The sequence below is a fragment of the Gopherus flavomarginatus genome, chromosome 3, assembly GCF_025201925.1.
Source record: "Gopherus flavomarginatus isolate rGopFla2 chromosome 3, rGopFla2.mat.asm, whole genome shotgun sequence".
Lineage (NCBI taxonomy): Eukaryota > Metazoa > Chordata > Testudines > Testudinidae > Gopherus > Gopherus flavomarginatus.
The window spans coordinates 152,926,446-152,953,750 of NC_066619.1; the positions used below are offsets into that span (position 1 = coordinate 152,926,446).

Below are 27,305 nucleotides of genomic sequence, written 5' to 3' on the forward strand. Positions count from 1 at the left end.
GGACCCAGGACCCTGCCCTCCTGCGGGCTATGCTGCAGTTACAGTCCTTTAGCCTAAGCCCTGTGAGCCCGAGTTAGCTGACACAGCCAACCATGTGTGTCTAATTGGAGTGAGAAATATGCCCTTAGCCAACTTCTTAGACTCTCACAGGTACAATTTAAGAACCATTTCACAGCCTTTTGCACCTCCCATGTGATTACTCACCAGATATCTCAAACCTACACTTTCACTTATAGATTCATAGACTTAAGGTCAGAAGAGACCATTATGGTCATCTGATCTGACCTCCTGCACAATGCAGGCCACAGAATCTTACCCACCTGCTCCTGGAACAAACCCCTAACCTAAGTCTGAGTTACTGAAGTCCTCAAATCGTGGTTTAAAGACCTCACTTAACCATCATTAAAGCATTAGTTCTCTCCTATTCCATCTCACAGCTGACAAGAGCCTTAATAATAAAAGCTGTCTGCCCTGCTGCTGACAGAGCCTACACAATTCTGCATTGAAATGATGCATACTGGATCCTAAAGGTACACATGCAGCTCTTCCTTTTGCTCTTACACTTTGAAAGGTGCAAAATACAGATTTTCTCATATCATAATCACAGCTCTATAACACGCCTCAAAGTATTCCACTCTGTTCCTCATATCACAAACACACCTTGACCGAGCAGGCACAACCGCTGCCCCCATCTGACACACTCACCATGCTGGAGTATATGCACATAGTTCCCATTGGCTACTGCCATCTCCAGAGGAATGGAGGGAAAGTGGCATCGGCAACCTTTGTAATGTTTTGTCCTTTTAATAGTGTGTGTTGGAATCCCGTGGGTGAGAATGGGTCCTAAAAGGAGGTGAAGCGCTTAGACATTTCAGCAGCTGTGGGATAGGTAAAGTAACATTGTGTATGTTAATGGGACATATTGGAGCACAGCTGAAAGAGGGCAGAGTTAAGATTTCCTGGGCAACCTTAGCTGTGCATTTGCTGTTTTTTTTTTTCAGAAGCTTGAGTTTTGCTCAAGTCAGCATTCTGGAATGTGATATATCACCAGGCAACCTGAACTCTGCATCAAAGTAATCTTTTGCCATTGAATTTCCTGTTTTGGAGTGGGTTTGTTTTTTTTAAAGGAAGAGAGATGTTGTTGGTAGGAGTTAGTAGTCATTTAGGCAGTTACGCATATCATGTCCTGCAGTATGCATACCGACCCAGCCCCTCCCCACGATCAGTTGGGCCCCACCAGCCTTGTGTTGGCACACTTCTGCAGCTATGTCCTTGATCCAGTCATTGGGGTTCCCCTGTCCAGCCTGCCCCCAGCTTGTATTATGGGGGTCTGGGTACAATAGTGAATGCATCTAGCTGAAGTCTTCACTTCCTGATATACAGACATTTCTGTTGACATTATTTCTTCCCCTCTTTTAACCCGACTCACGTGTTGTGTCTGGAATGAAGGACAACTATGTTACAATGCGGTGTTCCTGTTCATGTTTCTGAGGGTTGGAAGGTAGCAAGACCAGCAAGAGAAATCACACAGAGTTTCAGTTCCAAAATATTGATAGTTGTGTTTTGAGAGAAAAATCCTCTGACCCTTGTCCAATAGATACATCCCATCTCCAAGAAACAGTAAGGTGTCAGAACTAGTAATGTTTTTATACCATACTGTATGCATTTGCCGGTCAGTCATGTACCCTCCAATTTCCCGATTGAGGTGCTTTCACTATTTACGTATAGCTTTCATATTGTTGTGGTAGCTATTATTCAGCTGCCCAACCAAATCAGCGAAAACTGTGTCAACACATGGACACACATCTCTGTGTTCCAGATCTGCTTTTATTGATTGTATGAGGTATGTCAGGAATAAAGCCTGCATAGTTTCTGCCTGAATGAATCATCACTGTGCTTGGTAGATGACAACCTCATCAGCAGAGATCCTAGTTTTCCGTGATTAAAAAAAATCCCCAAATTCTCTGATTAAAAAAACATAAAAATCTGCATTTTTCTGCAATATAAAATGAAACGCTGAACTTTAGTTTCTCTAGCCCCACTATGCAGTGGGACCTTGTTTATCCAATCCAACTGGTACCAGAGCCAGGTCGGAGAAGCAAAAATTCACATAATCTGGAGAATGGGCAAAGAACTTCAGCCCCAGTACGCTGAGGCTGAAACTCTCCAGATTATCTGAATTTTTGCTTATCCAATTTGGTCCCACTTAGATTGGATAAACGGAGTTTCACTGTAGTTAAACATAAGCTTTTGCATTTTGTGAAAAAATAAAATCAAAAGGTTCTCTCTAAAAATGCGTATTCTGTGTTTTTCCTTGGCAAATGGATTTCTAGGATCCCTGCTCATAAATTACCAGATGACACTGCAGAGTAGGCAAAACATGATGCCAATGCAGGCCATCTCTTTCCACCCAAATCAGCCTTTTAGTCAGCAGTCCTCATATCATGGTGTACTGCTTCCTCTCATGCAAATTTCTTCCTGCTTGCTTATCACCCAACCTTACTTCCCTTTTCCCTCCTTCCCTCCCCTTCCCCGAAAGTCCTATGTCTGGCTCCTTCTCACCTGATATAACATGAACTTTGGTTAGACTGGCGGCTAGCTATTCTACCATTGCCAGATAAACCTCCCTTAAAATGAAAGCATTATAGCAGAGACAACTTGTAGCAAACAATAAAGTTATTAAATTTTTATTGCACAGAGGTATAAAGGTTCAGATTAGAAACATCAGTGGCAGGGTTCACGTGGGGCAATGGTCAGACCTATGACTGTACACTGCTGCTATTCCATCACCTAGACTTTTCCTTGTTTCTTTTTTATATATATATATATATATATATATATATATATATATATATATAAAATATAGGAAGTTTGATAAACTAAAATGCTACATGATGGGCTTGAAAATGTTTGTACTGGATTCTGTTTTACCAGAGCTTAAAGTGGCAGAAGCACTAACTGCTCATGAGAGTTCTGATTTTTCAAATGACATGTTTATATTGTATTTCAACCTTCATTTTCGTTATGGTTTCCTGTGTTTTTTCCATCACGCTTTTCTTGTTTGTCTTGTATTGACTGCATCATGACAACAGGTCAGGTTTGTATTTGAAAAGAGCATAGTACTTCTACTCTACTCACATAGGTATTTCTTTATGCTTAAAGGGTAGTTACAATTTCATTTTCTGATGATGTGATTTTACCTTACTAGCCGCAGTTTGGCAGAAGCTTGTTCAGAAGGAGATGTCAATGCTGTGCGAAAGTTGCTAATTGAAGGGAGAAGTGTGAATGAGCACACAGAAGAAGGGGAAAGTCTCCTTTGTTTAGCTTGCTCAGCTGGATACTATGAGCTTGCACAGGTTAGTTTCCAGTGCTATCTTTTACACAGTATATAAAGTACTGTACTGGTGTATCTCTGTCTGGTTTTTGTGGTGTTACAGAGCCCAAGTAACATTTCAGTTACTTACATTTTCAACAGATGAAAGCTCTGCTTCATTAGAAAAAATTTGCATTGCTAACAGGCACTTTGTATATACAGATGTGTCCCGACTTACACAATGGTTCCGTTCTGGAAAGCCCTGCGTAACTCGAATTTTGCGTAAGTTGGAAATGGATACCCGTATGTTACGCAAAAATTTTCACAACTCAAAAATCCTATTTCTGGCTTATGGAACTTTTTTCCGTAAGTGCAAATTTGCGAAAGTCGGGTCTTGCATAACCTGGGGAGCATCTGTATAACATTTGAAATAAACTATTACAAGACATAATGAGTTCACAAAACGAGATTGTATACAGAATTTAATTTTAAGCTCTATGACAATTTGGGCATTTGGCGTCTTACAATAACACTTATTGCCCGTTCTGCCAAAGGTTCTTCTGGCGATGCATGCTAACGTAGAAGACCGAGGTATTAAAGGAGACATAACACCTTTAATGGCTGCTGCTAATGGCGGACACGTCAAAATTGTGAAGTTGCTGCTAGCTCATGGTGCTGATGTCAATGCACAGTCATCAACAGGTAATAAATGTGCCATGATGAAGATTGAATATCTGAGTTTTGTGTCACAGAAATTTACTTTTTTGTGTCTTTGTGCGTCTGATGTCCTTCTGGTGAGTGGGTTTTTTGTTTCCCCCCTCCAGTGTGTTTGCCTGTTGCTTTCATATTTCTTTGAGAAATGAAAAATATTAATTTATTCCAGACATATGGTCAGTATTGCTAGTCTGAATCAAACAGGAAGTTGAAGTTTACATTTGCCTTTTTCACTTTTGCAGTAACTGTTACTCCATCTTCATTTGCAAGTGGTGATAAAGTTCATTCCTGCCCAAATAGTAGACTATAGACCACAATGTGTATGTTACAAAAAAAATTCTGAATGAAACAACACGTACTATGATTTTCAGGTGCCATGTGTCAGTTTCAGAGCAAGTGCACCTGCTTTTTCCTCCTCCATGGTCCACCAGGGACATCCACTTTAGGCTTATGGCTCCTCACCATCACCTCACTTGGGCAGAAAGTCGCATCTCACTCTCTTTGGAGGTTTCAAGGCTGCATAGCTCCCTGCCTCATTGAGATATCCCCAGGAAGCCAGATTGCCTAAAAAGGCCAGCACTTGTGCTTTTCTTTCTCTGTTGCTCTCTCTCTGGACTATGACCAGAGCATTGTCTGCATTTATAAGTTACTACACAGCTCCTTCTAAGCAAACACATTCATTCTTAAGTTAAGAGCATTACAGAGAAGACATTAAAACAATAAAAGAACCTACACAGAGACTAAAAAGCTTACCAGAGGACACTCCCAATCCAATGTAGGGCTGTGTTAGGCTTTAGTCCTTCAAAACCCACAACTGGCTTTCCCTATGATTATAAATGCTTTTGTCTTAGATCCAGATCAGCAACTGGGCAAATCAGTCATTTCTTTAAACAGCCCAGGCCTTCAATCTTGGCCTCCTGTGACTGGCAACCAGGAGACAATGACTTTCTTGTCTGAGTAACTTCAAAAGGCTGAGTATTTGCATACTTGGATTTAGGAATTTGCATTAACCTCTTCCTTAGGGGTTCCCCAGGAAATCCATTTACACTTACTGTCCCAAAAGTCCATACCTGTGTGACACATTTTCAATATACTCTATTGAACTCCCAGGTCTCAAATCTGCCACTCCCTCCACCCGCCTCCCTCGCCCCCGGTTACATACAATCTCAGTCTACAATAATACATAAACTTAATACAATAAGGTCTTTCAAGGATATTTTTGAGAAAATTGCCGTATCAGTCACACCTTGAAAATCTCCAAAGGGTTGTAAGTGGCAGAAATTTTGATAGTTTTCATGGGTTTGGGACCCATACCATGAGTTATGTGACTGCTTGGACCTTTAGAGCATTGCAGGAGCTATGGGTGAAATCTTGGCTCTGTTGAAGTTAATGATAGCTCTCCTTTTGACTTTAATAAGAGCAGCATTCACCCTATAATTCTAGACTCTGGACAGCTGCAGTTGTACGCCGCTTGAGAGACTACAGCTGTATTATCATGAATACAAGTTAGATGATAGGTATTTGCTGTATTTAGCAGATGATGAAATTGAAGTTCTATTTGGAGACATACCTTTGCTATACATTTAACTTACCAACTGTTTTTATTTTACTGTTTGGAGAGGCTTGGAAATCACTAGATTTTTCTGATTGCATGAGCAATCTACATAAAAAAAGTATAGGCATAGTTCTTTGTGTCTGTTGATCCATTTGACATTGTATAATAGTCTTTTCCCTAAAGGTATGTAGATAATGTTAGGTGTTTGTAAACCCAGATCAGTGAATAGTTTCAAAAGTGAAATTTCCTTAGCAATGAAATAAATTGAAGCACAAATCTGTGAAGACAATGACAAAGACTATATTATACTATTTTGTGCATAATTTGGATAGTTCATTATTGACTGCTTATTTGTTTTGTTGCAAATGATTGCTTTCTTGAATTCTGGCAGAGGTTAGCTGGACAAAGGGTGAATGTGAGAAGGTTTTTTTGCAGTTTCTTTTGCCAGATTATTTTTATGTGTGTGTAATCTGTTTCAGTGCATAACTTCGTGAATGGTTTGCCAGGGCTTGACCCCCTCTGGGTGGTGGGGAGCCACACCAGCTCCCTGCACACAGTTGATATTCGGGGGAATTAGTCTGGCCACAGGGTCTTCCTCTGCAGCCCTTGCGGTACTGGAACAAACACCATAAGCCCTGGGTCAGGGCAGGCAACAACAGTAGGCCCAAGCCTTCGCAGGCCTGGGAGACAGCCACCACGAGTTGGGTGGCAGGGGGGACGCAAGCCCTCCCACTCCACTGCAGAAGACCCGCTGCTGAGTCAGTGGGGTTCCTAGTCGCAACACACTGACTTGGGCTCTGGCAGTGCTGCAGCCAGACTAGGGTCAGCTGCCCCCGAGCTACTTCCCAAATCCCCCTCGGGTAGTACCTGGGTCAGAGTGTTGTCCTCTGAGGGGTCCAGCACCGTGGGCTCCTCAGGGTAGTGAGCGAGTGGGGTTCTCCCAGTCACGGGATAGATGGGAGGCGTCTAGCTCCTCCGGTGGCTGGGGCCTTACTGAGCTCTGAGGACGAGCCTTTATACTTCCAGAGGGGCAGGCTCAGAGCTCCCTAGCTCTGCCCACTCCGGCCTCCGGATAGGCTCTTCCGTCTCCGGGGCGGCGGGGAGCCACACCGCCTCACTACATGGATAAATTTTGTTTTTAATTCTGTATTTTAGAGAAACTACTTCTGGGCAACTGCAAGTGTCCTTGCCAGTCCTGCAGTAGAGTGTTAACTGTTGAAGCCTTGGTTATGAATTGATTTACAAATATGTTGCTGTCAAGAAACTATTAATAAACATTAGAAGAGTAGGAAATTTTTTCGTTACCAAATAGTTGTCAGGAAGTAGAGTAGCATTATCACTCCCGTTTAAAAAAAAAAAAAAAAAAAAAAAAAAAGAGGAGGGGGAATGTTCATGTTGATATTATCTGTGATTCATAAAAGAATGAGAACAAGTATATGTAATGAAAATATGCTGATTCCAGCTCTGGATACTGAAAACTAACTCTTTGGGAATAAGTGTTGAAATCATTTTATCTAAGGCAGTTCACTCCACTCCTTAATTGATTTAATATTACTCTGCACAAAGGAAAGCAGATATCACTAGACTGAAACTGAAAATAACACATTCTTCACGCTGCCCATTAAATTATCAGTGTGGAGATGGTCATGCCAGAAGTTGCATATTCACATGGAGGAAAATGGGAGTGATTTCATTCCCTCCCCCCCAATCAGGGGGCAGTTCAGGGTTTTAGTCTCTCAGCATTGTTATACATGTGAAAAGTTGTTTTTAATTGTACTGTTTCTTGAGCTGTAACCTGAAAATGTTATAACCATTTTTTAAAATATCCATGTTAATATTAAGTATTGAAATGGGGTCTGAGGGTAAGTGGGATGTTGAAATAATTCCTGTTGCCAAAACAAAATATCTGAATAACTTTTGGTTTTTGTTTCTTCTCTCTTCTGGTACTAGGCAACACAGCACTTACATATGCCTGTGCTGGGGGCTATGTAGATGTGGTGAAGGTGCTGTTGGAATCAGGCGCTAGCATTGAGGACCACAATGAAAATGGTCACACTCCACTTATGGAAGCAGGAAGTGCTGGACACGTGGAAGTAGCCAGAGTGCTGTTAGAAAACGGAGCAGGAATCAATACACATTCCAATGAATTTAAAGAGAGTGCACTTACATTGGCTTGTTACAAAGGTGCAGTATCAATATTAAAGCCTTTTACTTTTTTTGTAGAAATTTTCCTAAAAAACCTTGCTTTCCTTAATGAGCTTTAGTATACAACCTAAAATTATTAATTAAATGGTTACAGATAGGTATAGATTTTGCAATTCATTAAGGACCAGCGTCTGATCCTTTAACCCTGATTTAGTACCTTCCATTAAAATCAATGGGCCCACTTATGGAGTGAGATGCTATTCAATGTAAGTGTGTCGTAATCTGGTCCTAATTTTATCTCTTATTTATTTACATAAGGTTTTAAATCTTATTAGGCCAGTAAAATAACCAGTAAAAGTGCAAACTTTCATGAAGAAATGCTGTTAACTGAAAATCAGAGCAATGATTTATTTACTGCGCACTACAAAAAAAAAAAGGTATCTAGCTTCTGAAAATAAGCTGCTCGTTGAACAAAATATGAAAAACATTTCTACAAGTGCTTGAGGATTAAGCCCTTATTTGGAGAAAATGATATTGGGGAACCAACATATTTTGTAATAGTTTATTATATTTGCTCTGGACAAAGTCCACTGTTATAATTCAGTGAAACATGTAGAAAAGACCCTTAGTAATATCTTTATATGTAGTGCTTTTAATCTGTAGATCCCAAGTGCTTTCCAAAGGTCAGTATTATTACTCCTATTTTATAGATGGGGAGACTAAGCCACAGAGGGGAAGTGACTTGTCCAGGCTAGTGGCACAGCCAGAAAGATAATTCAGGTCTTCCGAGTTCTGTTCCAGGGCCTTATCCATTGGAGAACACTGCCTCCCTTTTAGGCAACTCTCTCTATTAGATCACTCAAACCTATGGAATGCAAGTCTTGTTTACTTCCGTTAGAAGGCCACAGCTGTTAAATGAACTAATTTGTCCCTCAAATGGTTACTTAAGGCAGGTTTCACTGAAGTAGTTACAATGGATCTGTGCTCTCTAGAGTCCGGTCTGTAGTCTACATACTTACGTGGCTGCATCAGCATAGTAGCTGAGCACTGAGTTATTTGGCTGATTATGTTAATTTTGCTCTAATCTTCGTGATAAAAATTTTCTGATTGGTCCTGTTGCATTGTTCTGTTACCTTAGGTAATGGGATGTAGTTTTTGATGGTGCTTAGAAAAGAATAAGTAGTGATGGAGTCTTCTGAAAATGAATTATAACAGAGCAATATGATTGGATTTTGAATCCTGGTCTATGAGCTTTGGAAGCAGAGTAAAAAGCAAACAGCTCAAGTTGTTACTTGCACAACTCCTCACTCTTTTGCATAGGAAAGAACTTGGAGTTCAAGGTGACTGTGTTCAAAGTGCTCCTTCAGTTTGTATTCTTTTCTTTCTTGGAGGTTCTAAACTTTTTTTGGCTTTCTAATTTGCTTCCAGATCTCGTGTCTGAGGCTTGAAAACCTGTGTGTGACTCTGTTGTTACCACTATTTTCTATTGCTGTCTTGGCTTGCAGGATTCTTCCCCCGTAATTAACTAGTAAAAAGTTGAAAATGGAGTGTGTCACAGGTACAGGCCCAGCTGTGCCTTTGGACCCCTCTCTGGTCTGGGAGTGAACCCTCTTCAGGCGTTAGCCTCTTGTTCCACCTCTCAATCCCTCAGTGCTCCCACTCTTATAAAAGGTCCTGAGCTGCTGCTTACTGTATAGCAGTTGTGATTTCTTAGCAAGTCAGACTGGGCTCAGCCCCTGCAAATCTTCCCTTTGGGGTCACTGGTACATAGATTGACAAGACCGCTTTCTTAAAACAAAATATGTTTAATCTTAAACATAGGAACACAGAAACATGAGAGAGAATTTTGAAAACTGTTTATACACATCTATCACGCATGGATTACCATCCCCTGGAAATTTAGGAAGGCCCTGCCATTTCAGACCCCCTCCAGAGGGCCTGTGTGTGCATCAGCCTGTTCCTTTCCTGCAGGCCTAAATAACTCTGTCCCTCCTTCTGGAGAATGAGTTAATTGGTAGTGTCCCTTTGAACTTTAGGCTCTCAGCCTTGCCAAAACAGCTGTGTACTTTGGCTGGAGGTGGAAAGTAGCCATCTGCTCAGATAATCTCAGGTATTTTCTCTTAATTTATTGACCTATTTACCAGGAAGTTATTCATCTAGAGACATTGTGCTGCCTTTCTGCTGGTTTTCTAAGACTCTGCTGTTAAACTAAATCACCTATGCATACAATGAATTAATCCTATACAGTCATACAATAAAAGATTTTCCATAAACTGGTCACATACAGTATTCATAAATAGATGGACAGCAGCCTTTCACAGAATGCTTGCAGTTAAAGTTAAGATTAAACCAATCAGTCTAGTATTCTTTCTGGACAGTGTCTGAAGTCCCTATAAAGCGATATGAAATTTGTGCTATTAATTTAACATTCTTGTAGCGTATCACATGGAATACTGCACTTGTAAACTATTTTAGTGATTAGGTAATGTGGGTTATGATGCTTACAGTAAAAGTCTGATTTTTACCCTTGCTAAAAATATGGGAGGTGGAAATGGTGATTTCCAAAGTAATTTTCTTTGTTTATGATATTGTAACTGAGTCATGTGTTGTTTAACTACATATGTTAAAACTTTTCTGCTGTGTTTCAGTCTGTGAAAACACACCCACACACACACACCAGAGTAATGTGACTTGTTGAACAGGTTTTGAGGTTTTTATTAATTATGTATTTTCAATTTAGGCCACTTAGAAATGGTGAGGTTTCTTCTGGAGGCAGGTGCAGACCAGGAGCATAAAACAGATGAAATGCACACTGCTTTAATGGAGGCTTGTATGGTAAGAAACAAATACATTGCTGTAGCATGGAAGCTTATTTAGCATTTCTCCATTTGCTGGAGAAGATCCACAAAACAACAATCCTCTTGTCTATTTGGTACACAATCTAATTTAAATTATATATGTCCATTCATTGTCCCTCGTTATTTTTATCTCTCCCGTACTCAACAGAGGGTAAAGAAAACATGGTTTAAGACAATACTATTCTAAAGCAGAATGATCTAAATTAGCACTCATTTTATGCTTCACAATAGTATATGTTGTACTGAGTACACTCTTGTCTGCTGTGCTGGCACTTGTTTGGCCATGTTCCAATAAAAGATATTAGAATTTGGTTATTTCTGAGGCCTGCACAAAGAAGTCTTGAAATAAGTGAGTAGTATTTTACTACACTTGACAGGCTCATATCTTAACTACAGTCACTCTGGCTTGAAAGAAGAGCTTTAAACTTAAAGATAACCTTCAAATCTTCTCACAGAAAACCCTAAACTGTAGTAATATCAACTGAATGCTCCCAGTGGTCACATTAAAAGGTGCATTTAACAGATAAATTTAAAATATACATGTTCTTACATGTTAAACTTATATGCTAAATGCTTATCTTTGCCTGGTTACTGAAGGCATTCAGCACATGCTGCTGCAGTTCAGAGAAGCTCGTTTGAAAAAATAAAACAAAACTTGCCATGTGTAGACCTTCCGTTTTCCGTGTGTTCCTCTTTTACAAAAATTCTTGCTCTAGATCACATGACTCTATAGTCATTTAAAAATAATCTGTCATGACAGTGATAGTAGGTGAGATCTCATAGGCGACTACAGCCCTTCAAAGTTAGTTTGGTTAAAAAAATAAATGAGATGTGGGTGATCATCCGTTTTACGCTGTATTTTATTTTTGTCAACTTTTTTGGCAACAACTACAATCGTCCATCATCCAAGGGATAGCAATGAAAGTCATATCATACACAGGCTTGGTCTAACCTAGGCCTGGTCTACATTACGCATTTATACCGATTTTAGCAGCGTTAAACCGATTTAACGCTGCACCCGTCCGCACAATGAGGCCCTTTATATCGATATAAAGGGTTCTTTAAACTGGTTTCTGTACTCCTCCCCGACGAGAGGAGTAGTGCTGAAATCGGTATTACCATATCGGATTAAGGTTAGTGTGGCTGCAAATCGACGGTATTGGCCTCCAGGCGGTATCCCACAGTGCACCACTGTTACCACTCTGGAAAGCAATCTGAACTCGGATGCACTGGCCAGGTAGACAGGAAAAGCCATGTGAACTTTTGAATTGCATTTCCTGTTTGCCCAGCGTGGAGCTCTGATCAGCACAAGTGGTGATGCAGTCCCAAATCCAAAAAGAGCTCCAGCATGGACTGTACGGGAGATACTGGATCTGATCGCTGTATGGGGAGACAAATCTGTTCTATCAGAGCTCCATTACAGAAGATGAAATGCCAAAGCATTTGAAAAAAATCTCCAGGCTATGATACAGAGTCCACAGCACAGTGCTGTGTGATAAGCTTAATGGAAAGCCAAAGAATCAAATGGACGCTCATGGAGGAAGGGAGGAGGGACTGAGGACTCTAGCTATCCCACAGTCCCCGCAGTCTCCGAAAAGTATTTGCATTCTTGGCTGAGCTCCCAATGCCTGTAAGGTCAAACACATTGTCCGGGGTGGTTCAGGGTATATCTCGTCAAGTTACTCCCCCTCCCACCCTGTGAAAGAAAAGGGAAAAAAAATTGTTTCTTGACTTTTTTCAATGTCACTGTATGTCTACTGCATGCTGCTGGTAAACGCGATGCTGCGGCACTGAACAGCAGCATCCTCTTAACTCCCTTTCCCGGTGGCAGATGGTACAGTGCAGTAGGACTGGTAGCCATCGTCGTCATCATCCCATGAGTGCTCCTGGCTGGCCTCAGGTGAGGTCGGCCGGGGGCGCCTGGGTAAAAATGAGAGTGACTCCAGGTTATTCACGGTGACAGTGACAAAAGGCAAAACACGCTCCATGGTTGCCATGCTATGGCGTCTGCCAGGGCAATCCAGGGAAAAAGGGTGCGAAATGATTGTCTGCCGTTGCTTTCACGGAGTGACGACATTTACCCAGAATCCCCCGCGACACTGTTTTTGCACCATCATGCATTGGGATCTCAACCCAGAATTCCAGTGGGCGGGGGAGACTGCGGGAACTATGGGATAGCTATGGGATAGCTACCCACAGTGCAATGCTCCAGAAATCAACGCTAGCCTCAGTACATGGACGCACACCACCGAATTATTGTGCTTTGTGTGGCTGCATGCACTCAACTTTATAAAATCTGTTTACATAACCAGTTTATGTAAAATTGGAATAATCCTGTAGTGTAAACATACCCCTAGTATTCAGTTCCTGTGGTTGTGGTTTGTTGACTTATGACCCATACAGTTCACTATTAATTGTTCAGCTGCCTCTATCCAAGAGAAGATTACCGTTCTTTCCCTCAAGCTTCATCTTTGTCCATGTTGGAGTCTGGAGACTTGGGTCTCTGGCATGACAGTTCAGGGAATCTGTTTGTCAGCATATAATTCGTATTAATAATAATATTTGTTATGTATCCCATTCACCATGTAAGATATTGATGGATTTATTTGAATCCTTTCACTTTTGATTAAATTTAGAGTAGCTATCCAGACGGGTTTAGTTCCAACAAATCTGGGTCTCTTTCAAAATCTTTCCATTTAGTTATCCAGTTGCAACACCAAAGATTCAGTTTGTAATCTTCAACATGGACATCACCTATCCCAAGTCTAATGATGTGTAAGCTGCAGGAATTTAGTCCCGTAGTAGAGTGATAGGTGTGGGCAGATACGCATAATAACTCTGTACATGGAAGGAGTTATTAGAATGTTGTATCAAGGTTTCCTGCTAAATAGTAAGAAGGAAGCAATTGCTTGAGACTATTTTTCCCCTCCCTTTTCCCTAAATTATAGCTGTTTTCTTTTTTGTGCTGTATCATGACTCTCTATTCCCTCTTAAACAGAGAAACTGACAATTTCCAATAATTTTTTTTCAGTTTCATTGTGTTGCTCACATGCAAATGAAGAACAGAATCAAAGCAGAGAAAGAATAAGCTTAAACTTCAGCATCTAGTGTGGTAGCAAAGTTAATTTCCTTGCCCATTCTGATGATGATAGTTACTTACGCTTTGAATTTATCCACTAGCTGCTCCTCTGTTACGTCAAATTCAAGCTTCTTAGCTTCTTGAAAACTTAGTATAACTAAATAAGCTTTATATAGTCATCCCAGCTTATGAAGTCTCGCTTCTCTTAACATCGCATGCCCCAACCCGCTAGCCTCCTCTGCTGTGCTGAATGGTTTTGTTAGTTTCTGACATAAACATCTCTGTGCCTTTTCTAGACTGCCCTTCTGCAAAGGGAATTTTCCTGAACTCATTCTCAAGAGCCTTACTCCTCTCTACTGTTATGTCCCTTTCAGAGACCCAGTTTTACTATGAATGTACTTTAAATACTCCCCCTACCCCCTTTTTTAACATAATGTATGTGTTTTCCATCTCTGCCTAGTCTCTGTTCATCCTTAGATTGTGAACTTCTTGGACAGGAACTGATCTTGTTTATTGGAAAGCAGCTAGCATGTAAAGTGGGGGTGGAAAGTGTTGTAAATAATGTGTGCGCTTGATGTAAGAAATCCTTTCATATTATAAATCTGTCAGTCTGAAGATGATTGTAAAATGATGCCCCTAATCCTCATTGAAGTCTTAGTTTAGTCTTCCCTTTCCTGAAATAACTGTAAAGACTACAGACCTGGGCGGGATTATATCTACTTAAGCAGTTTTGCAAATGATTGAATTGAGGAGTGTGTGCTCAGATTTTTTAATTAAGTTCTAGAAGGCTTGAAGGATGTAGGCAGTCTATTTTTGGTTTTGAGATACTGATGCTAATGCTAATATTGAGAAGCCAGAGCAATTGGATGGAGGCTTACTGTGTGATTTACATACAAATAAAAATAATAGAATGGGTAATAGACCCCAAAAAAGTAAAAGCTGAAATAATCAGGATATTTTGAGAGAAAAGATTGTTCTTAGATAAGTTTATTGTATAGCAAGAAACTTACAAACAGTCAAAATATGCTGTCTGGCTAAGCAAAAATCTGATAACCGTCCTGCTTAAAGGTTCACTCATTGAAAGGTGTTATACCCATTTCTAAATGGGAAGTGCTATGTATGGTTTTCCTGAATGATTTACAACAACTAAGGCAGCTAATATCTGTCAAGACTCCAGCCTATAAATTAAGATAAAGCCAAAAAGGCATCTGTGACAAGTAGTGGATTTCCAAAGGCATACAGTCCTTTCCAGTTCTTCAATTTTCCTTTCCAGTTCTGTACATAGTAAATCACATGCATATCCTGTATTAAGTTCTCTAATTTGTGAACCACGCGCTTAACTTTTGGGTGGGCTACATAATGTAGCAATATCTTTACATTTGAGGCTTTGAATATGCTTGAAAATACTTCAGGGTTGATTTCGTTCCTGTTGATGTTAATGGGAATCTTAACTCCCTTCATCCGTTTTAGCTATTTGGATTTTCAAAAATGTCTGAGGGTGTTAGAAGACCATTGAAATTCAGTGGGATTTGTGCACCTAGTTCCCTTAGACTCTGTTGTAAATCCCAACCATAAAATGCATTGGGTCTGACTGGAATATACATAAACTGAAGTATGATCTTTAAGCCAAGTTCTAGTTGTCAGGGCAAAGCTTGTGTTGCCTGTGTTTGTGCTTTGTTCATCTTGCGTTTTTTGCATTCTTAGGATGGCCATGTGGAAGTTGCTAGGTTACTTCTTGACAGTGGTGCTCAAGTGAACATGCCTGCTGACTCTTTTGAGTCTCCATTAACGTTGGCAGCCTGTGGTGGACATGTAGAGCTGGCAGCATTATTAATTGAACGTGGGGCTAACTTGGAGGAGGTAAATGATGAAGGATATACACCACTGATGGAAGCAGCCAGAGAAGGTCATGAAGAGATGGTGGCATTATTGTTAGGTCAAGGTAACTACAACAGTGTGTCTACTCAGTAGATTTGAAAATACTATCTGGGCATCTAGACATATGAATGTCAATGTATAATTTAAAAAACTAGTTACAGCACTATTTTTTTCATTTTTTTTCCTATTCAAATAGTCTTTCTCCCAGATGCAACATCCTGACCTTTTAACAAAAAAAAAAATTCTTAAATAAATTCAGATTAATCAGTGAGAAGTAAATGAGCAACTGGTAATCTGAAAATGTATCTTTCAGAAGAGCATTATATACTAATTAACCAATATATGTAATTTAGATGCTCCAAGTTGACCTCTGCATAGATCTACTTGGAGAATATGCCTCTGGAATCTTACAGAAAAAAGAGTGCTCACTGAGATCACATGAGCAATCTCTGCTAGTCAGAGACAGTTATATTTATGTGGGTCTCAAATTACTTCCGGAATTTTCTTTGAAACAGAATAGTCAAATCAGCTTTACATTTTACATGTCTTTCATTAAAGAAATTAGCTTTTTAATATTTGTTTCAATAACTAACTTGATCTTGGTGGTGGTGGGGTTTGTTTCTTGTTTTGGAAGGAGCAAACATCAATGCTCAGACTGAAGAGACTCAGGAAACTGCCCTAACTTTAGCTTGCTGTGGAGGTTTTCTGGAGGTTGCTGATTTTCTTATTAAGGCAGGAGCTGATATAGAGCTTGGATGTTCCACACCTCTAATGGAAGCTGCTCAAGAGGGTCATTTGGAGCTAGTTAAATATTTATTAGCTGCAGGTATGGAGTCATTTTTTGTTCTGCTTAGTTGGGTGCTACAAGTTTGTTTACTTGAATAGGGTACCTGTGCCCATGTTGATAAATTTTCATTAGCAGCATTATGACGTTAGACTCTGTAGATACTCTGTAGTGGTTTATGTAACTCTTCTAGACTATTTAATATTTTGGATATATGTTTACCACTGGAGAGTAATAGGTAGTTCAAACTTCAATTCTGAGGGGACTTGTATCTTTAGTGACTCATTCCAGAGTATGGCTGATTAAAATCTTTAAAGGAATATTTTTATCATCTTTTTTATTGAATGATGAAGAAAATGTTAGAGCTTTACAATCTGTTTTGTTAAGGAACATAGAGATAATTGGATATTTTTAAACTATTGTTTTAAAGCTTACATGTTCATTACTACTGCTTTTCAGGGGCTAATGTGCATGCAACAACAGCAACGGGTGACACAGCACTGACATATGCATGTGAAAATGGCCATACTGATGTAGCAGATGTCTTACTTCAGGCAGGTGCAGATTTGGTAAGGAATTAACTTTTAGATGATCATTATAAATCAGAAATAAAAAATATAGTGAGCACTGGATGTTAAACCCATGTTAATTGCTGAACACTTGGTTTTTCAATTCTCCTTTTCTTTATTTTACTTTAAATATGTTCTCTAAATGCAGTTTTGTGTAGCTTGTTAACCACATGGGAATTTGTGGTTCTTCCCAGTTCAATGTAAAATGATTATTTCATTATCTAAAAGCAGCTCTCGAAATGCTTTAGTCCAGTGATCACCAACCTGTTGATCGTGATTGACTGGCTGATCCTGGAGCCTTTGCCGGTCAATCGGGGCTTGGGCAGGCTACCTGCTTGCTGTGGCCCCATGCCGCTCCCGGAAGCAGATGGCTACTAGCATGTCTCTGTGGTCCCTGGGAGGGGGGCAGGGAGGTGGATCTGCGCACTGCCCCTGCATTGTCGCCGCAGCTCCCATTGGCTGGGAACCGGCCAATAGGAGTTGCAGGGGTGGTGTTTGCAGGCACAAGCAGCGCACAGAAACCTTCTGCCTCTCTTGCCCCCAGGGGCCGCAGAGACATGCCAGCAGTCAGCCGCTCTTCCGGGAGTGGCATGGGGCCACGGCAGGCAGGCAGCCTGTCTGCCTGAGCCCTGGTGTGCCACCGGCCGGGAGCCACTGGTGGTAAGCATCTCCTGGCCAGAGCCTGCACCTCTCATCCCCTCCCACACCTCAATCCTCTGCCCCAGCCTGGAGCCCCCTCCTGCACCAGACTATCTTCCAGAGCCTGCACGCCTCACTCCCTCCCGCACCCCAACACTGTGCCCCAGCCCAGAGCCCCCTTCTGCACCAAACTCCCTTCCAGAGCCCACACCCCTCACCCTCTCCTGCACCCCAACACCCTGTCCCAGGTTTAGCCAATGCACACCCCACAGTTGAGAATGTTACACTGTTTGTGACAGTCTCTGAAGGATTTTGGATCTATAAACCACAAATGACACTAATAAAAAGTAAAACTCATGAAATGTCCAGTGAATTGTATGAGATTAGGTGCGGTGTGACCATATGACCCCTGCACCCAAACTCCCTTCCAGAGTTTGCACCCCTCACTGTGAATCTCTCAGCCCCAGCCCAGAGCTTGCACCCCCTCCCACATCCCAACGCCCTGCCCCAGCCCGGTGAAAGTGAGTGAGGGTGGGGGAGAGTGAATGACAGGGAAGAGGGAATGGAGTGAGCGGGGCGGGGTAGATCCTGGGTTGATCTTAAATTCAAAAAGTGATCTTGTACATAGAAAGGTTGGAGACCACTGCTTTAGTCTGACTTACCTTGGCTGGCTTCCAAAGCTGTTCCAACCCCAGAAAAATACTGCTGCCGTGTCCATTTATATGAAGCATTTCAAATGAAAATGCAGAAATGATCCACTCCACATTCTGGTTAATACCAGAAAACAGCTGGTTCTGTTATGCTAGAAGTGAAAAACCTTATTTTTTTCCCCCCTTCAATTGCAACTATTAAACTGTATTTAGGTAATGGAATAAATATGATTGAGGTAAACAGAGATATTGTCCGTGTTCAGCATCTGTTGAGAATGCCTGTATGGCCTTATAATAATTCCACATAAAATGAAGTTAACTGTTAAGCTTATTAGTAAGGAAATGCGTTTCTTAAAAAAAGCTCCAAAAAATTTAAAATGGACTTTACAATCTGAACGTTTTAATACTTCACACTTACACTTCTCATCCGAGGATCTCCGAGCTCTTTACAAAGGTGGGTTGGTATTATCCCTGTTCTACAGATGTCATCAAGTTAAGTCAGTTGGTTTGTGAATATTATTGGGTTATTAAACATCAGAATGTAGTCATTTGTGACCATAATATTATTTCAGTTGAAAAAGTGCAGGCTGGATTTAGATCCCTTTAGAAACTTGCCCGTCTATGATCTTGTAAGCTTGTTTTCATATTTTGTCTAGGAACATGAATCAGAAGGTGGAAGAACTCCTTTAATGAAAGCTGCAAGAGCAGGTCATGTTTGCACGGTTCAGTTCTTGATTAGCAAAGGTGAGTTCATGAAGTTTCTTTTATGCTTTTATAAGAATTATGACTTGAAGACAACAGTGTATGTAATGTATATTCTATATAGATTTCCAGTAATTTAAATATAGTACCTAGTACTAGGATAACTTTTTTATGCTTAATTTTATTTATAATGTAATTATGGTTCTGGACATCATTTATCTTAACCATGCCCCTTTTTGCAGTGCAGGCAGTACATGGAAAAACTTCACTGTATGTTGTGATTTACTGATATTGAGTTGCTGCTCATATGTTTGATGCATTTTTTTATTAAATAGAAGATATTTGATCCTCCTAATTGTCCATACAATTGACATATTGTATATGAAACTGACAATGTTTCTTACAAGAACATGGAATGATTGGAGGACTTGCTTCCAATTACATTCAAGTTATTTTAATCACTCTACCTTGAGTTAGAATATTTAAACCATTAGGCCATGGAGACTAGGACTTCCAAACTTGGCAACCTAAAGTGAGGCACCTGATCCTTAAACAGTGCCAGTCACCTGCAGTTCCCATTAAGTTCATTGGGAGCTATGGTACGGCTTAGGAACACTGAAAATTAAACTCCTTCTTTAGGCCTTAGTGTGTTCTTTGCATTGAAGATAGTGGAAGCTAATGGGTGCTCAACGCTTTTACAAAATAATACAGGGAATATTATTTTGTAAAAGCGTTGAGCACCCATTGCTAAATATTGATTTAGGAATCTGATTTTAGCAATGGTATGTGTGGTCATTCTTGCTCCTTAGTAACCCCACTTCCATCTCCCAAGCAGCTACAGTTACAAGTTTTCCTCTCCTCCGCGTGTGGAACCTGACCGGCCTACTGTCCCTAATCCTGCCCCATTATCATCCCTTCGCATACGTGAATGGGGGAAAGCACAGCTGGAATTAATCACTGCTTGCCAGTGACTAGGAAGGGCTTCTGCAGCATGTCAGTCATAAAGTGAGGCACTTTGACAACAAAATTGCTGACAGATCTTGAATAACAGCATCACATACACAATCACATTAGGTCCATGCATGTAATATAGACAAATTAACATTCTTGGTTGGGAATGTTAATATTCCCTGTATTATTTAGTAAAAGTAACATTTTTGTATCCATTATGTAGCTGATGAGACTTTTATGTTAACGATTATAATTTCATATTATCAAATTTGCTGACTACAGTAATATATTATTATGTAACAGTCAGTGCATCTCTTCTAACATTTCTGGCCATCAAATACGTTTGAAGTTGATTTTATGCATTTAATTATTTTTAAAGCTGCTGTTTCATATTAGTCTAATATATGTGGAATTAAGTATTGATTCCAGAACCGGAATGGGTGAAAGACAAGTGCTACAGTTCATCTTTTTAAGAAGTGATTTCTTCCCCCACCATCCTTCTTTCTTCCCCTTCCTGCACTGAAGGAGCAAATGTGAATAGGACCACAGCTAACAATGATCATACAGTATTGTCGCTGGCCTGTGCTGGAGGTCACTTGGCAGTTGTGGAATTACTGCTAGCTCATGGAGCTGATCCTACACACCGACTGAAAGTAAGTATTTTTAGCATGTGTATTTTCTCCTTGTCTTCTGAACTAATCTTCTAGTTACTGTTTGAAATAAGTGTAGGGGCTGACGAAATAAATTGACGTACATGTAATGAAAGTTTATAGCAATCATTCTCAGAATTAAAAATTCTGATAGTGCTAAATGAAATCCCTATCATCCAAGAGAACCCTTGCCACTAAGGGCTTATCTACACTACCATCTAAGTTGATGTTAGTTATGTCTCTCAGGGATGTGAAAAAACCACTCCCTTGAGCAACGTAACTTACATCAACTTAGACGCTCTCCCGCTGACCTACTTCCGCCTCTTGTTGAGGTGGAGTCATTATGTCGACAGGCGAGCACTCTCCCATCGACGCAACGTATCTTCACCAGACATAAATCGGCGCTGCTGAATCGGTGCAGCAGCTCTGATTTAGCATGGTAGTGAAGGCAAGCCCTAAGTGTAGAGCACTGTTTGAGGGAGAGTGAGTGTATTATCCACAGGAAGTCGTGAATTCTTGCATCAAGAAATTGGACTGAATTTGCTGTGTAATTCTCATAGTTTGAGAATGTTAATGCCTTTGCGTTTTAAGATACTCTTGTAAAAATGTTTAATTGTGTCTTAAAAATGGTTAAAAACGCACAAAATTATCAGTGAGCCTGTCAACATGCCTTTTCAATATATGATGTAGAGATGTCTCTCTAAGCTAACAAAATAATTTAATGTTTCTCAGACACTTGATTTTCTAAAGTAGTGCGCTCCTCTTTTTTCTCTTTAGGATGGTTCAACTATGTTGATAGAGGCAGCTAAAGGTGGTCATACTAGTGTGGTTTGCTACCTGCTGGATTATCCAAATAACTTGCTTTCTGCTCCTGCACCTGATGCCACCCAGCTGACCCCACCATCCCATGATTTAAATAGGGTAAGATGCAAGAGCTAATACAGGGTGTGATTTTCATTTTTCTGTGTGTTCATACTTAGTTTGTTGAAAGTGAAGGTACTAAAATATGCACTAAATAAATTATGAAAAATATCTGGAAACAGATTTAGCACATTTTGTAGGCTACTATATGGACTTTTTTTTGAAAAGATTCCACAATTTGAAGTGCAAACTGAAAATCCTTTGGTAGCATTACTGTGTAATTCTTTGCCTTTTTCCTCTCAATCTTTCAATTTTACTGAAAAACAAGGAAGAAAATCTCAACAATCCAAAACACTTCAGTAAGAAGTGCTCTTTTAACCTTCATTTGCAGCCAACTGTGGCTTAAATTTGCACTGCAGATTTATTATGGGCTACCATGTTCATGATGTTTAAATTGTTAGAATGTTTGTTGTTTATACTAAGGCCATGTCTACATGACCCCTTATGTTGACAAAATGTATGTCACTCAGGAGTGTAAAAAGATCCCTGAGCAACATAAATTTCATCGGCATAAGTGCTCGTGTGCACAGTGCTATGTCGGCGGGAGAGTGTTTCCTGCCAACGTAGCTACTTTTGATTGTTTAGGTGGTTTTATGATGTCTACAGAGAGCTCTCGCCTGTTGGCACAGAACTGCTACGTGAGCGATCTTACAACGGCACGGCTGTATCAGTATAGCTATGCCACTGTAAGCTTGCTAGTGTAGACATGGCCTAGGAAAGTGAAGTGCTTAGGACCCATATTAATAATAGTCTGGAACTGTTAACAACTAGTGGCACTGAACTCAACATTTCAAAAGGTGTTAAACAGTATTTTATATATATTATGCATGCCATTTTTGTAACACTATCTATTTGTTAACTAGATGTTATACTTCAATAAATATTAAGCATATAGGAAGAAAAGAAATGTAATCTATTAGTGTCCAATGTTTTAGGCTCCTCGTGTACCAGTGCAGGCACTGCCCATGGTCGTCCCACCCCAGGAGCCTGACAAACCCCCTGCCAATGTCGCCACAACCCTTCCCATCAGAAATAAAGGTCAGTTGTAGCTTTGCAGCTTACTTTAAAAAATCCTGTCTAGGTAGAAGACTTAGGGTTGCTTTCAATTTTATTTTAGTTGACAAGTTCCTGTAGACAATAATTATTTCTGGAATCAGTCAAGGGAATTAATTTAATTTTTGTAAGGACTGTTTTCACCCACATTAAAGACTAAATATCCATCTAACTTCTTTAAATTGGAATTTTTCAAGAAATCTGCCTCTAAAAATTACATAATGTGTGGTTTTGCTAGATTAATGTGAAATGTAGATTTTCAACCAGTATCTAATAGTAAAAACTTTGAAATAATTGTCATTGATCACAGTTATCAGTAATATTGTAGTTGATTTGGAATTACATCTCCTTAAGATAGTAGTCTAGGTACAGGTTTGACTATATTTAAAGGCAGAATTTCTTGATTTTGTGCTGTAAAATGTGACTTGGGTCCTCTTTGCAAAGTAGTTGAACTCAGTGTAAATTTGGTGTCCATTTTGGACACGTTATCTAAAAATGTTTGCTGCATTTTTACATAAAGAATCTCCAGAATATTCTTTTCTATCAAGGACCACCAGTAGTTCACATGTGTTTGTGTGTGTATAATAAAATATATACTGTGTATATGCTTGTAATACTTTACAATTTAAGTTCTGCTGGAAGAAAATGGGTACTTCCTCAGTTAGAAATACTGGGTTTTAATTTTCCTTCCATTCTGAACTATTAATCACTTTTTCTTATAACATTTAGATGGTACAGGGTTGGCTTAATCACTGTGGACTTGTTCACTATAAATCTGTTGGACTACACAGAACACGGTCCTTTCTTACGTGAAGACTGAATTTGTTCACTCTCCTGATCAGGGAGTTGGGTCGAACATACGCAAATTCATGTCTTCTGTGTGGAACACCTAAACACAATAGATGTCCAATCAGAACATATTAATTTGTATTTTAATGCTTTAATATTGGGTCTAGTACTGAATGTCAAGCTGATAAAGCTAGACTCCCAGTGTGAAGGAATTAATTATTCCTAATTAGATTAGCACCTTTTTAAATTTACCAAGTCAGATTTACAAAGCTGATTTAAAACAAACAAAAACCCTACCCATCAAATAACAGTTTGGCTTGGTTTCTTGCCTTTTTCCCTGCATTTATGACTTGATACCATCTCAAAACACAAAATATCAGGTTGAGGGCTAGTATCTCCTTCCCTTTCTTTTTTGTATATCTAATCGTGCCACTTGCATACCACACATCTTGAGGCAATCATTTTCTATTCAGACATTTAACTATTGTTGGAACAAATACCTTAAAAATAATGTACAAATCTGTTCTACATTATGTATAGTAAACCACTGTTAGATTTGCAAGCTAACCTCTGATATAATTATCATGTGTAAGATATGTTTTTTTCATAAGGTCTTACTGTACATTTTCACCTTCTATGGGTACAGTACCTTGGTGCATAACTGGCCATTAAATGTCCAGACAGTAGCTCTGTAATGAGGATGCCATTCATGTGCACTACCATTGGTTCTGAGGGGGTTTCTTTTTCACACAGCTGCTTCTAAACAAAAGTCCAGCAGCCATTTGCCAGCAAACAACCAGGATGTACAGGGTTACATCACCAATCAGTCTCCAGAGAGCATTGTAGAAGAGGCTCAGGGCAAGTTAACAGAGCTTGAGCAGAGGATAAAAGAAGCCATAGAAAAAAATGCTCAACTGCAGTCCTTGGAATTGGCACATGCTGATCAGCTTACCAAGGAGAAGATTGAGGAATTGAACAAAACGAGAGAGGAACAAATTCAGAAGAAACAAAAGATTTTGGAGGAACTGCAGAAAGTAGAACGGGAGTTACAACTGAAAACGCAGCAGCAGCTAAAAAAGCAATATCTAGAGGTTAAAGCGCAAAGAATTCAGCTGCAGCAGCAGCAGCAACAGCAGTCTTGCCAGCATCTGGGACTACTGACTCCTGTTGGGGTTGGAGAACAACTTTCGGAGGGGGACTATGCACGATTACAGCAGGTGGACCCCATCTTGCTCAAGGATGATCCTCAGCAACCTGCTGTGCAGATGGGCTTTGCACCTATTCAGCCTCTGGCAATGCCACAAGCTTTGCCTCTGGCAACAGGTTCCCTACCTCCAGGGTCCATCGCAAACCTTACAGAACTTCAAGGTGTTATAGTTGGACAGCCAGTGTTGGGCCAAGCACAGCTGGCAGGGCTGGGGCAAGGAATTCTGACAGAAACTCAGCAAGGGTTAATGGTAGCCAGCCCTGCTCAGACCCTCAATGACACGCTGGATGACATCATGGCAGGTGGGTTATATTGTTATGAGCAGGTATAATTTATGATTTGCTTACAGCTAGTAGAGGGTATATCAACTTTCTTTTCTTTCTTTTTTTGGTTTGGGTTCTAACTACCACAACAATGAACGATTTTGGTATACTGATCCTTGTCCTTAAGGCTTTAGAATAATAGTTAATTTTCAGTAATCGTAAGTAAACATTTTTAGTTTAAAGGATTGACTTCCCATTTGAGGTTTTGCTACCCACTGCCCGTTTGACAGGTTGGTATGCTGTAGGTGCAAAATGCCATCTTATTTTGCATAGTTGCTTTGGCCACAATTGAAACTATGGTACTATTACAGCCCCATTTCCAGATGTGGAGAACCCGCCTGACAATATTGTTCTTCAGTGTTTGTATCTGTTTTTTCAGAAATAGATTTAATATTTGGAATAGGCCTATCAACTAACATACTCCAAGCAAGACCATGTGGAATAGACATTCTGCATTTGATTTTAGAATTAGAACTGCCATAGTTAAACTTAAATTATTTAGGAATTGAGCCATAAGTAGGAATAAATTTTAAATAAACCAATACGTATTGTTAAGTAATACACAGATTAAAATTGCTTTACCTTTATTTATGCAAACAAATTTAAATGTTTCCAAAACTTGTCTATGAGAATAATCCAGTATTAAGATATTTCATACACACAAGATTTTTCTTGAAGGAGTACTAAACGGTACAGTAAGAATAAAACAGGTTTCAGCTACAACTGGAAGTATAGAAGGCTAGCAGTGCTGATTTTCCTTATAGCATGTTTTGCATTCTAATTATATTTCATTTGCTACTCCTCTTGTTAATTATACAACTTGTCAGTGGAATATTAGTGTTCAATCTATTCCTTTATTACCATAAACGTGTGTATCCATTGAATCTTTTAAATTACCTTGCGGGAGGTCAACGTATATTAAAACTTTATTATAAGTACAGATTTAGTAATAAAAATATTAATTACATGGTGCTAATTATTGTAATGTGCCATTTGAGAAGCATGACAGTGGGGGTAATCTAGGATATTTCAGTCTACAGGAGTAAAGTTATGTTGTACCAACATATTACAGAAATTACAGTAGCATTTTCATGTAGGGAAGTGAAGAAACAGTATTTGGGGAATGTTTTTTTAAATACTCAGGACAACATTTTCAAACCTGGGTGCCTTTTGAAAATATCAGTAGGCAAAAGTTAAACTGAACAATCAACAGATGATATCTCTCCTTCCATCCTGATGAGAAAATGGAGATGTGAAGATTTCCCTTATTTGGATACACTGGGATACCTAATACCAGCTGGTACATCCGTCAGATAAAATGAGTACAACTTTTAAGCTGTAATTACATGTAATTACATATACTAAATTTAAATAGAACTTAAATTTAGTTTACATTTTAAAATATGATATATAATTACTTGTAACTCCATTTAAATATTGAGGATTCATGATTCCATTTTGGGGGTGCACTATCTGAACACTTCCTTTTATGAATGGTTAGATTTATTTACAATTTACATCTGAATCAAATATTTTTCACATTCATTGGTCCCAATTCTACAAGCTGTGTGTTTTGCAATATCCAATTAAGTCTGTGGGAGTTGCACGTGTGGAAGGTTTTCAGGATTAGTCTGAGTTTGTATAAATTAAATTTCAGAGTTCTGAACCACTAATGTTAAAATAACCCATTTTTATTTGTAAATAGGGAATGTAGTACAAATAGGTAAACTTCAAAAATGCTGTACAATTTAAGTTTTAAAGTCTGAATTCAAGCTGCCACAATACTGGAGATTAATTTGGCTCAATACAATATCCAGCAAACTAAAACATCTTTGCTGTGTATCCTAGAGACTTCATGGTGTCTCTCCATGGAATGTTTGACTTACTAAGACTCAGGGATGGTGTCACTTGAGTTACACCAGAAATTAATTTAGCTCACCATGTCTTTGACATTTGTCTCATCAAATGGAAAGTCACCAGTTTTTCACCATGATTACTTAAGTTTGAACCGACTGAAAATGGAACCACTTTTATAAAGTCAGCTGATGAAATGACTTCTAAAATTTTCCCTTTTTTTAATGAGAAATTAAAACTAAGGTAACAATGGAAAAAAATCAGGGGTACCCACAGCTATCAGTGGCAATTGTTGAGTCTTCAGCATTTCTCAGGAGTAGACTAGAAATAACAGAATATGTAGTTGATTTTAAAAATGACAAATGTTAAAATCAAATTATTTGAAAATGAGTTTTTACTTGTCTACTAACACCTGAGGTCAGGGTTCTTGTTCATCCTGCAAGAGTTTTATGACAAGGCAAGGAAGGACACCTCCCTGTTTCCAATTGAGATGTTGATGTCATTATCTCTCATGCTGTTGTGATGAATCTTGAGTTCAGATCCTGATGAATAAGAATCATTTCAGTTTACTTATAAATACATATTTTAAATATTAAAGCTATATATGCAATATATTAATTCATTAGCATGTAAATACTATAAATGTATATTTTTAATAAACAAGCATTTCA

At 39.4% G+C, this 27,305-nt stretch overlaps 1 protein-coding gene and 2 long non-coding RNA genes across 9 annotated transcripts in view; 1 reads left to right on the forward strand and 2 right to left on the reverse strand.

Annotated features, from left to right (window-relative positions):
* Window positions 1–27,305, forward strand: part of ANKRD17 (ankyrin repeat domain 17) — a 168,010-nt gene that overhangs the window by 86,249 nt on the left and 54,456 nt on the right. For 5 of the 6 annotated variants that reach the window (XR_007773286.1, XM_050944966.1, XM_050944964.1 and 2 more), the window contains exons 4-15: window positions 3,209–3,356; window positions 3,868–4,015; window positions 7,533–7,766; window positions 10,468–10,562; window positions 15,369–15,606; window positions 16,177–16,368; window positions 16,786–16,895; window positions 18,841–18,928; window positions 20,363–20,490; window positions 21,265–21,408; window positions 22,344–22,446; window positions 24,004–24,759. Coding sequence is in view for 5 of the 6 variants with exons in the window: in XM_050944966.1 (XP_050800923.1) it covers window positions 3,209–3,356; window positions 3,868–4,015; window positions 7,533–7,766; window positions 10,468–10,562; window positions 15,369–15,606; window positions 16,177–16,368; window positions 16,786–16,895; window positions 18,841–18,928; window positions 20,363–20,490; window positions 21,265–21,408; window positions 22,344–22,446; window positions 24,004–24,759 (2,384 nt within the window). In the remaining variant the exon portion in view is untranslated. Of the gene's footprint in view, window positions 1–3,208; window positions 3,357–3,867; window positions 4,016–7,532; window positions 7,767–10,467; window positions 10,563–15,368; window positions 15,607–16,176; window positions 16,369–16,785; window positions 16,896–18,840; window positions 18,929–20,362; window positions 20,491–21,264; window positions 21,409–22,343; window positions 22,447–24,003; window positions 24,760–27,305 lie in introns of those variants that run through there. The other variant, XM_050944968.1, reaches the window with a different exon arrangement.
* Window positions 1–27,305, reverse strand: part of LOC127047140 (uncharacterized) — a 604,330-nt gene that overhangs the window by 27,742 nt on the left and 549,283 nt on the right. The gene's annotated exons all lie outside the window — the stretch shown is intronic.
* Window positions 26,206–27,305, reverse strand: part of LOC127047130 (uncharacterized) — a 61,188-nt gene continuing 60,088 nt past the window's right edge. Inside the window, exon 4 of the long non-coding RNA XR_007773299.1 lies at window positions 26,206–27,176. This is a non-coding gene — a long non-coding RNA (uncharacterized LOC127047130). The remainder of the gene's footprint in view (window positions 27,177–27,305) is intronic.